At 43.8% G+C, this 12,206-nt stretch overlaps 1 protein-coding gene across 6 annotated transcripts in view; it reads right to left on the bottom strand.

Annotated features, from left to right (window-relative positions):
- The window catches only part of LOC121584951 (kinesin-like protein KIF2A), a 39,196-nt gene that overhangs the window by 22,355 nt on the left and 4,635 nt on the right, over positions 1–12,206 (bottom strand). For all 6 annotated transcript variants that reach the window (XM_041901218.2, XM_041901221.2, XM_041901219.2 and 3 more), the window contains exons 2-3: positions 1,373–1,467; positions 365–487 (exon numbers count right to left, since the gene is read on the bottom strand). In XM_041901218.2, the coding sequence (XP_041757152.1) occupies positions 365–487; positions 1,373–1,467 (218 nt within the window). The remainder of the gene's footprint in view (positions 1–364; positions 488–1,372; positions 1,468–12,206) is intronic.

The raw sequence follows: 12,206 nt of genomic DNA, 5'->3' as shown, positions 1-12,206 counted from the left end.
GGCTAACCTGGTTAAATAAAGGTGAAATAAAATAAATAAATAAAAATTGACAAAATAAATTGAAGTACATGAGGATTAAACAGTAATCATGGCTTACGAGAGAGATTTTACCCAGCTCGCTAGAACACAACCCTGAAGAGTAGAACACTTCTAACTTGCATGACTGCAAAATAAGGGTTCTAAAAATAGACAAATACTGAGAATCAGATGACTTCTTATTACTGGAGCATCCTTTGTTCTGTTCAGTGGTTTTCTGCCACTCCATCAGCGGCCCTCTGAGGACACACACTGCACAAGCAGACTTCACCCTGCAGTGGTTATACTAGCAGTCCATAACAGAAGACCCCCCAAAAAACGGGCTCACCTTGGGGATCTTGTTGACCTTCACAGAGGTGGGCGTTGGTGGGGGCGGGGTCTCTGGTCCGGGGGCGATCTCCTCTTCTGGGGCCACGTCTGGGTTTAGTGCAAATATACTCTCCAAGTCAATCTGGACAGAGAGAAGAGTGTGTTACTGTAATTGTAGATAACTCATACAGTCGCTTCTCAACATTTCCAGTAGTCCGTTCTTATTAACCTTCTTGTGTGTGTGTGTGTGTGTGTGTGTGTGTGTGTGTGTGTGTGTGATGTGGCAATGAAAGTGTGGACTGTCAATGTATATCTGTTTCCTAATGGTCATTACCACACCTTCTAACAGAGACAATTGTACCTATATGTCACCGGCACCTCTTGCGGAGTTCACCACCAGTTGGTGGCGCCCTTTTTAATGGTCCTTTGAGCCATATTCTTCAAGTCAATATTCAACAGGAGAATTAACACAATATACTTTACACAACATTATACCACAGCATTGTTGAATATTCGTTTCCGATTGGCTGAAAGGGCAATCTAGTGTGCATTATTTCTCTGTAATGCACAGCAATAACTAACAGTTCTATGTTTGAGCTGCTTTTGAAAGCAAAAGTCCAGTTGAAAGCATTACTGGCATTGTTGAATTCGATTTCTCATAATAGTAAGATAGGAGGCCTGATGGTTTGGTTAGCTGAGCTGGCATGTGAAGAATGTGCCTTATATGTTACAGTGTATGGAGGGCAGGGAGGCGCATCTGTGTAGCTCAGAGGAGCAGAGAGCAGTAGGACAAGTAACACATCTATATTCAACAGAAAAGCTCAGGAAATATGACTGCTGTAAGGCTCTCTGAACTCATGAATATTCAGGGAAGCGAGTGATGTCTGGCGGAACTGTACAACATGCAGGAGGATTGTGTAATCTCAAAAGCTCTAGAATGTCTTCAGATGCAATATTCATAGAGCTCAATGCCTAAGAGCTGAGCGGACGCCAGCTGTGACTCTAGGTCCTAGCTGGGTTCCTTTACCTCTTTCCCTTTGGTGTCTCCATTTTCTATCCACTCCACGGTGACGCTCTCATTATCTTCATTCAACGACGTGACCATGGCTTGGTGTATTCGTCCTGTAACAGAACGCACGTGTGATTGGTCATTATCTAAGGTCATTTCCATGTAAAATGACCCATGAGCACCAACATGTGCAGTTCATAGGAGCATGTCAAATTGGGTGTCAAATTAAAGGTAAGAGTCTATTAGAGAAATTAAGGCATATATAAAAATTTTAACCATTTGAAATAAACAAAGGCTTTGATTTCTGGTCAAACAGATACCAGGAAAAGTCTTAAAAGGTATTAGAAATACATCAAAACACAATGTTGAAGACCCCTGCCAACTAATATCAACAATCATATTTAGTTTTCTGTAAGTTTAATAAACATTGCCTTATGCCTTGAAATTCCGTTAACAAAAACACACATATCTTTAAGATATTTTCTAATTTCTCTCCCTCATGAGGGAGGAAAATGAAAGTTCACAGAGGTAACAAGTTAACCTATCAATTAGTTAGTGTTTTTACTGATTTTGAAATTCTGTTACCAAATCTGTAATGGAATTTCCCCTCTTTTTTTTTTACTGACCTCTACTGTGCTCTCCAAACTTGTGAAACATAGATGTCTATGATTGGTTCAGATTTGGTCCGGTCCAACCAAATTTGGTCTTGTTTGGGGGCAGAGCTCATTAAAATTATACCCAGTGTGTAGAATAATACCCAAATATGCAAAGAAGGATATTGCATATTTATTTGTGCACGTATTTAGGATACATCACCATGAAGAGAATGAAATTCATACCCATAATTATGCATTTCTGTTACCGCAATTCCATTACCAGGCTATGGAGTCACCCTTTCCCCGTCCTTCCTCCCAGCTGCTGGTCTAAATACACATTACACAGGCAGCACAAGCTTAGCCTGCTCCATAATTACCAGCAAGCTTACCGCTCCCTCCACCATGTCTTTGTAAGTGCCTAACCCTGGTCCCTGACACACACTCATACATACTACACTGACACTCCAATACACACCCTACATACGCTGCTGCTACTACTCTGTTTATTATCTATCCTGATTGCCTAGTCACATTTACCCCTACCTACATGTACATATTACCTCGTACCCTGACTCGGTACCGGTACTCCTTGCATATAGCCTCGTTATTTTGATTTAATTGTGTAATTTTTCTTACTTTTTAACTAAGCATTTTGCGATAAAGTCTACACCTGTTGTATTTGGCACATATGACAAATAAAATGTGATATCTGCTCTAGAAAAACATACTTCTGGTCAAGAGGGATTAGGTCCAACTTTACACACACACCAACTGGCCTGTTTCTGTGTGGACCTATGCCCTACTACCTGAAGGAATACAACTTGCTGAAGTGGAAAAGCCTGAATGCCACGGTGTAACAGCGTTACTACTGTCCCTCTCCTCGCCCCTACCTGGGCTTGAACCAGGGACCCTCTGAAACACATGACGTCACCGATTGCAATGCCACTAGCGCGCACCGCTAACTAGCTAGCCCTTTCACACTGGTTACAATGGCATGCTGTCTTGATTTTCTTAGCACCCCTTAGTTAGTTAGTGTCTTGCTTGGACAAGCTGCATAGACTGTGTGTGTGGGATTCTGACAGCTGTGTCTCCAGAGAGCTGTACGGTAGAGCTGGACCAGAGCCAGGTAGCAGGCTGTTAAATCCCATGTTGGATCATCAGGTTGGTTGCTGAGCTACCCTGGCAACAGCAGGCGAGACTGTAGACACCTGACCTCAGACAGACAGCGCTATATTAAGTGCAGGGACACATGAAAGGTGACAGAGCCCAGTGTTCAGGAGGATTAGATGAGGGCACAGACCTTAGGAACAGAAACCACCAACTTGCATGATTGAAGGGAGCAAGGGCAACAGCCAGCAGGCGTATCAAGAGTCTAGTAGTCACTAGTCACAGTAAAACAAGTGCACATTGACCAGACTACTAGTGGATATAGGCTGCCTTGCTGGGAGAACATACCAAAGATTGACAATGAGTTGGCTTGCTATAGGGTCGTTTTTGACCGCACCCCTTCTGATTTTAACGAAACTTTCAATACATATTTGCCCATGGTAGAAGTGGTCAGAAAGGGACTTTTTGGACCTGAATGAGGGTATGAATACTTTCTGAAGGCACTGTATACAATACATCCAGTTCAACATGTTCAGCTGTAAACATGTCAACAGACCGGTGAATGGTACCCTGTCCGTGTGCACTGACTGCAGCGCAGTGCCATACTCTGGCCCTTAGTTCTATTCCAAAGGTCATTAACAGACAACACAGGGCTGCAGGAAGTCAATTGCATCTGCTTGCTTTGTTGCATTGCAACAGTACATTGGCTAAGTTTGCCTTGGGCCTCTACTCTACTTTGGTCATAATGTCAAGACACAGCAGAGCCTCCCAAGGCATGATGATGACCCACAGCACAGAGACAGAACCCCAGATAAACTGCAGAGGACAGTGTCACTTTCAGAAAGAACCTCCGTCACTGACTAGGGGGAACAAATCATAGGGTAACGAATTAGCCTAAATACTGTGGGGTGAAATGTGACAAACAGCCTACACCACGTTTTCCGTGAATGGAGCATCTGGTCCGTTCTATACCACCAGCTCTAAGAACACTCCTGGAACTGACTGGTTGCGTCACACACGATAAGCATGCAGATTAATCAATTAATCTAAGATAACTCAAGAAATCAGTCATTAATTTTGACGTTTCTGCCGGGGAGATCTTAGACGCGCAATTTTACATCTAAGATGTTTGGTGCAGTATTTCTCAGGCGAAAAAATTTGCAAGAAAATGAGTCGTCTCTCGTTGAATGACAACCACTTCTCATTGGAATATCCCTCCTGTTGACCAATCACCGACTTAGGCTACCGACTTCTGCTTGCCTCAAGAAAAAATGGTGTGCGCACGAACAGCTGAAAAACCCTTGAGGAAGACCAGAACGATCAAAAACGTCAAAATATGCACAAACTGTTCCGAACTGTTTCGGAAGGAAAGCATGCGGACGACTTAAAGAGTAAAGATGAGACTGACCCACTTTAGTGCTGAAACCTGGCTGAGTGAGTGTGTGTGTTGACACATTTACATTTTAGTCATTTAGCCGATGCTCTTATCCAGAGCGACTTACAGTTAGTGAGTGCATTCATTTTTCATATGGGACACCACCCATATGTTTAAGAGGGGGGATTACACTGCTTAAGCAGGAGGAACAAAGCCCTGAACAGATCAGTTTCACTCCCATAACAAAGACACCCAGAATCTGTCATCGTGACATCAACGGGGAAGAATTCCACAATCCTTCCTTTACTGACTGAAGTGCTAAGCTTTCCCTTGTTCCAAAATGATGAATCCATCTACTTTGAAAGACACTGAATGGGGAACATTTCATGCAGAAATGGGTACAATACAGTAGATAATCCATGGTGAAGATTAAATATCTCTTAACCCATTGTAAAATGGCAAAAGTCTTTACTGTCCAGGCTGGGCTTAAAGTTCATGCTGGTGTCTGATACAACCTACTCAGTTAAAACACTAGTAGACTAGACCGTAATGTAAATACCTTTTAGGATGGCAAGAAGAGTGAAATTGATAGTCAGCTATCATTATGGAAGGCACGCACTATTTTGTGGTTGAGTATTTTATCCGAGGGTGTTTTCACATACAGTCCTCTTTCAAATAACTGATCTCAGTCATCTTTAAAGTGAACTCTAGAGTAAAGAAAAACAAAATAACTCTCATCTTTGTATTCACACTGCCCTTGCCTTTGAATGAGGACTCAACACTTTTGCCAGTTCACTTCACCTATTTTGTGGTCCGAGTCCTCTTTGCATTCACATTGCTATGTTTAGAAAGGAACCAAGATCTTTTTCCAACATTCACTCAATGCACTTCAGGTTTTTACAAAATGCAGGAGAAGCCATTCCACCAGATCGTGTTATCTAGATATACCCACTTACATTTTGGAAACTAATAGATTGCATTTAGTTAAAAGATTAGACATTATAATAATATAATATTAACATGTAAATATGACTGGTAACAGAATAAATAGCAGAAGAATAAGGCAGATTAAATAATACAATTGTAGACTCAATGTAGGCTACTGTCCCTTTAAGAGCTAGCATTAATTTTGTGGTTAATGCTATCAGGGATCCTTGGGACATCCCTACCCTAAATCCTAACCCCTACCTTAACCATTTTAAAATGTCAACTTCAAATGGGGTAACGTCAGAGTTGGGATGTCCAAAGGAACCCCGGAGAGCAAGGACCTTGATTTTGTACTCTATGTTATGACTCTCACAAAACATGTTGTCTTTTCACACTATTCAAACTCCACAATCGAATAAACAGCTTATGAAGATCTCTTAGCCTAAAGATCACATCTTGCAAACAAATAATCTGAACATCGTGTCAGTACAAAACTCAACACATATTTTGGAATTTCTGTGCATCCTTGACAATCAGTTCGGGTCTCTTTTGGAGGGGTCTGAGTTCCTTTGGAGTGTTCACACTGTACAAAAAATTAAGCGAACCACACTAAGTTCACAAAAATTGGCTGAAAGGGACCATGTGTGAAAACATACTTAGAGCCCATCAGTGCCTTGCTAATGGCAGGCCTAGTGATGGGAGGGAGGAGAGTACTCCTGGCATATTCCAGAGAGCTGCCTACAACAGATGGGGTGGTTGTTAATAGGTTGAATCGGGCCTCCCGAGTGGCGCAGTTGAATCGGGCCTCCCGGGTCTGTAGTGCTAGCGGCGTCACTACAGACCCGGGTTCAATCCCGGGCTGTATCACAACCGGCCGTGATTGGGAGTCCCATAGGGCGGCGCACAATTGGCCCAGCGTAATCCGGGTTAGGGAAGGGTTTGGCTGGGGGGACTTGACTTGGCTCATCGTGCTCTAGCGACTCCATGTGGTGGGCCGGGTACCTGCAGGCTGACCTTGGTCGTCAGTTGAACAGTGTTTCCTCCGACACATTGGTGCGGCTGGCTTTCGGGTTAAGCGGGTGGGTGTTAAGAAGCATGGTTAGGCGGGTCATGTTTCGGAGGATCATTGATTCGACCTTCGCCTCCCGAGCCCGTTGGGGAGTTGCAGCAATGAGACAAGACCAACTTAAGAGAAAAGGGGGTAAAAAAAATATGTATGCACACACACATATATACACTACCGGTCAAAAGTTTTAGGACACCTACTCATTCAAGAGTTTTTCTTTAATTTTACTATTTTCTACATTATAGAATAATAGTGAAGACATCAAAACTATAAATTAACACACATTTCTACATCATGTAGAAACCAAAAAAAGTGTTAAACAAACACACAGCAACTGTACAGTCGTGGTCAAAAGTTGAGAATGACACAAATACTAATTTTCATAAAGTCTGCTGCCTCAGTGTTGATGGCAATTTTCATATACTCCAGAATGTCATGAAGAGTGATCAGATGAATTGCAATTAATTGCAAAGTCCCTCTTTGCCATGAAAATGAACTTAATCCCCCAAAAACATTTCCACTGCATTTCAGCCCTGCCACAAAAGGACCAGCTGCCATCATGTCAGTGATTGTCTCATTAACACAGGTGAGAATGTTGATGAGGACAAGGCTGGAGATCACTCTGTCATGCTGATTGAGTCAGAATAACAGACTGGAAGCTTTAAAAGGAGGGTGGTGTTTGAAATCATTGTTCTTCCTCTGTCAACCATGGTTACCTGCAAGGAAACACATGCTGTCATCATTGTTTTGCACAAAAAGGGCTTCACAGGCAAGAATATTGCTGCTAGTAAGATTGCACCTAAAATCAACCATTTATCGGCTCATCAAGAACTTCAAGGAGAGAGGTTCAATTGTTGTGAAGAAGGCGTCAGGGCGCCCAAGAAAGTCCAGCATGCGCCAGGACTGTCTCCTAAAGTTGATTCAGCTGCGGGATCGGGGCACCACCAGCGCAGAGCTTGCTCAGGAATGGCAGCAGGCAGGTGTGAGTGCATCTGCACGCACAGTGAGGCTAATACTTTTGGAGGATGGCCTGGTGTCAAGAAGGGCAGCAAAGAAGCCACTTCTCTCCAGGAAAAACATCAGGGACAGACTGATATTCTGCAAAAGGTACAGGGATTAGACTGCTAAGAACTGGGGTAGAGTCATTTTCTCGGACGAATCCCCTTTCCGATTGTTTGGACCATCCAGAAAACACCTTGTCCGGAGAAGACAAGGTGAGCGCTACCATCAGTCCTGTGTCATGCCAACAGTAAAGCATCCTGAGACCATTCATGTGTGGGATTGCTTCTCAGCCAAGGGAGTGGGCTCACTCACAAATTTGCCTAAGAACACATCCATGAATAAAGAATGGTACCAACACATCCTCCGAGAGCAACTTCTCCCAACCATTCAAGAACAGTTTGGTGACGACCAATGCCTTTTACAGCATGATGGAGCACTTTTCCATAAGGCAAAAGCAATAACTAAGTGGCTCGGGGAACAAAACATCGACATTTTGAGTCCATGGCCAGGAAACTCCCCAGACCTTAATCCCATTGAGAACTTGTGGTCGATCCTCAAGAGGCGGGTGGACAAACAAAAAACCACAAATTCTGACAAACTCCAAGTATTGATTATGCAACAATGGGCTGCCATCAGTCAGGATGTGGACCAGAAGTTAATTGACAGCATGCCAGGGCGGATTGCAGAGGTCTTGAAAAAGAAGGGTCAACACTGCAAATATTGACTCTTTGCAAAAACTGAATGTCATTGTCAATGAAAGCCTTTGACACTTATGGAATAATTGTAATTATACTTCAGTGTACCATAGTAACTACTGACATAAAGATCTAAGAACACTTAAGCAGCAAACTTTGTGGAGACTAATACTTGTGTCATTCTCAAAACTTTTGACCACGACTGTAGACGCCGAGAGGCAGCTGCAAAGTTGGGGTGGCTTTATTGAGTAGCTAACATTAGTCAACTTAGCTAGCCTAACGTTAACTAACGTTAGCTCACTAACTAGCTACTAGACAACCTCTTAGGCTAGTTTAATTGATAAGCATACACAAGAGCTGTGTTACGTTATAGTAGCCTAACTTGGCTAACGCTATGTGGTTGCCAGTTAGTTATGTCTGTAAGTTAACGTTACCACATTAGTTAACGTTAGCAGCTTGTTGCTAGCTAACAAAGGCCCTGCCGCGGATGTAACTAAAGATTACAGTAGCTAGGAATTTTAACGCTAGTCTGGTGATCTTTACTAACTAACGTAGCTAGTTAAATTAACTACATGGCATGTACCTACATGGCTGGCTAGTTATTGTATAATGTAATGTTAACTATCATTGTGTCATAGCTAGCATAACTAGCTAACTAAGTTACATAGAGGTCTATTGGTGGGTATAACTTTAATCAACTGGGGTTATGACTAGTCAGCAGATTTTAACGTGCTAACTTAATTTGATGCTCCACATTTAACTGTTACAGGTTAGGTACTGTTAGCTAGCACAGATAATTTTTGACTAACGTTAACTAAATTCAAGACTTTGAAGACAACAAATCTTCTAAAACGTCCAATTCTAGTTGCAGGGGGTACGTTTGAATTTAGAAAATGTTCCATTCTTAAATTAAATCAATTTCTTGCTCCATGAGGTAATCCAACAATGTGTACGTAAGGTTGGTCGAAAATTCTCTGTGCTACGCCAAATAGTACTGTTAAGTACTGGGAATCCAAGACGGCGTAGCAGTGCGGTCGTGTTTTTTTCTGTGTCCTTGTGTAAATAGCCAGTTTTTTTGTTTTTTGTCTATTTTGTATATATTTCTCAATTTTACTTTTCATTCTTTAACTAAATATACTTTCCTGCAACCCTCCTCACCCAACGTGGAAAGGATTATATTATTTCTTTATAACTTTTATCAAGAACCTTAAGCTGAAACTAGTCTAGCTGCAACCGAATGGCTACTTGCTATTAGCCACCGTTAGCGTCTTCACCATTGTCCGTGGCCTGCACTACCCACCAGCCAGCTCTAGCTCTAGCCTGGACAATTTGTTGGCCAGTCTGCACAGCGTGCTATCGACCCAGAGCATATCGGATTTTCTGCCGGAATCACTGGACCCTAGTGCCGGATCATCGCAACCAGCTAGCTGCAACCAAATGGCTGTTGTCGTTGGCTAATTACCATTGCCCCTTAGCAAGCACCAGTTAGCCTTGAGCTAGCCTCGAGCCAGGCCCATCTCCCGGCTATCTACCTCTCTGTCAACCGGACGGGACCTCCTAGTGTTGACACGGAGCCCCGCCGATCCAACACGACTGGTTTTCCGACGAAATCATCTGCTGTGGTTTCAACAGTCTTCCCGTTACGACGTCGACCACGAAGATCCATCTGCTAGCCCCGGCCCACTAACACACGCAAGCCGGGCCTCTTGCTCGCCAGTGCTGTAGCAGTCCCCGAACTACCTCCGAACTCTCCTATTGCTGTTCACCGGACCTTATGATAACTCAGCTATACAGCTGATGCCTGCTGGATTGTGCTTTTATACGGTACCGCATCCTGTTTATGTTTAGCCTCAGCCCAAACTTTGTCGCCATTACCAGCTGTTGTCTTAGCTCTCTCAAATAACACCTGTGATTGCTTTATGCCTCTCTCCCATTTCAATATGCCTTGCTTATTGCTGTTTCGGTTATTTCTTATTGTACCATTTCACTGTAGAGCCCCCAACCCAGCTCAACTTGCCTTAGACAGCTCCTTTGTCCCACCCCACATACACGCGGAGACCGGCTCAATCGGTGCCTCCAGTGATGCTCTCTCTTTCATCGTTACCCAACGCTTAGGTTTACCTCCACTGTACTCATATCCTTCCATATCCTTGTCTGTACATAATGCCCTGAATCTATTCTACAACGGCCGGAAATCTGCCCCTTTTTTTCTCTGTACCCAAAGCACTAGAAGACCAGTTCTTAAAGCCTTTAGCCGTATCCTTATTCTACTCCTCCTCTGTTCCTCTGGTGATGTAGAGGTTAACCCAGGCCCTACAGCCCCCAGTATCACTCTTGCTCCCCAGGCGCTATCATTTGTTGACTTCTGTAACCGCAAAAGCCTTGGTTTCTTGCATGTTAACATCAGAAGCCTCCTCCCTAAGTTTGAGTTATTCACTGCGTTAGCACACTCCGCCAACCCTAATGTTCGAGCAGTGTCTGAATCCTGGCTTAGGAAGGCCACCAAAGATTCTGAAATGTCCATTCCCAACTACAACATTTTCCGTCTCGATAGAACTGCCAAAGGGGGTGGGGTTGCAATCTACTGTAGAGAGCTCTATCATACTATCCAGGTCTGTGCCCAAACAGTTTGAGCTTCTACTTCTAAAAATCCACCTTTCCAGAAATAGGTCTCTCACTGTTGCTGCTGCTACAGACCCCCCTCAGCCCGAGCTGTGCACTGGACACCATATGTGAACTGATTGCGCCCCATCTATCCTCAGAGTTCGTACTGCTTGGTGACCTAAACTGGGATATGCATAACACCCCGGCCAACCTACAATCTAAACTAGATGCCCTCAATCTCACACAAATTATCAAGGAACCTACCAGGTACAACCCAAAATCTGTAAACATGGGCACCCTCATCGATATCATCCTGACAAATTTACCCTCTAAATACACCTCCGCTGTCTTCAACCTGGATCTCAGCGATCAATACCTTATTGCCTGCGTCCGTAATGGGTCCGTGGTCAAACGACCACCCCTCATCACTGTCAAACGCTCCCTAAAACACTTTAGCGAGCAGGCCTTTCTAATTGACCTGGCCCGGATATCCTGGATGGATATTGACCTCATTCCATCAGTAGAGGATGCCTGGTTGTTCTTTAAAAGTGCTTTCCTCTCAATCTAAAATAAGCATGCCCCATTCAAAAAAATGCAGAACTAAGAACAGATATAGCCCCTGGTTCACCCCAGACTTGACTGCCCTTGACCAGCACAAAAACATCCTGTGGCATACTGCATTAGCATCGAACAGCCCCCGCGATATGCAACTTTTCAGGGAAGTCAGGAACCATTATACACAATCAGTTAGGAAAGCAAAGGCTAGCTTTTTCAAACAGAAATTTGCATCCTGTAGCACTAACTCCAAAAAGTTTTGGGACACTAAAGTCCATGGAGAATAAGAGCACCTCCTCCCAACAGCCCACTGCACTGAGGCTAGGAAACATTGTCACCACCGATAAATCTACAATAATCAAGAATTTCAACAAGCATTTTGCTACGGCTGGCCATGCTTTCAACCTGGCTAACACTACCCCGGCCACCAGCTCTGCACCCTCCGCTGCAACTTGCCCATGCCCCCTCCCCCCGCTTCTCCTTTACAAATTCAGACAGCTGATGTTCTGAAAGAGCTGAAATCTGGACCCCTACAAATCAGCTGGGCTAGACAATATGGACCCTTTCTTTCTAAAATTAGCCGCCGAAATTGTCGCAACCCCTATTACTAGCCTGTTCAACCTCTCGTAACGTCTGAGATCCCCAGAGATTGGAAAGCTGCCGTGGTCATCCCCCTCTTCAAAGGGGGTGACACTCTAGATCCAAACTGTTACAGATCTATATCCATCTTGCCCTGCCTTTCGAAAGTATTTGAAAGCCAAGTTAACAAACAGATCACGACCATTTCGAATCCCACCGTACCTTCTCCGCTATGCAATCTGGTTTCCGAGCTGGTCATGGGTTCACCTCAGCCACGCTCAAGGTCCTAAACAATATTATAACCGCGATCGATAAAAGACAGTACTGTGCAGCAGTCTTCATCGAC

Source organism: Coregonus clupeaformis, chromosome 16 (genome assembly GCF_020615455.1).
Source record: "Coregonus clupeaformis isolate EN_2021a chromosome 16, ASM2061545v1, whole genome shotgun sequence".
NCBI lineage: Eukaryota > Metazoa > Chordata > Actinopteri > Salmoniformes > Salmonidae > Coregonus > Coregonus clupeaformis.
Note: the sequence above shows the minus strand (reverse complement) of the source record. Positions and strands in the feature narration are given on the sequence as shown.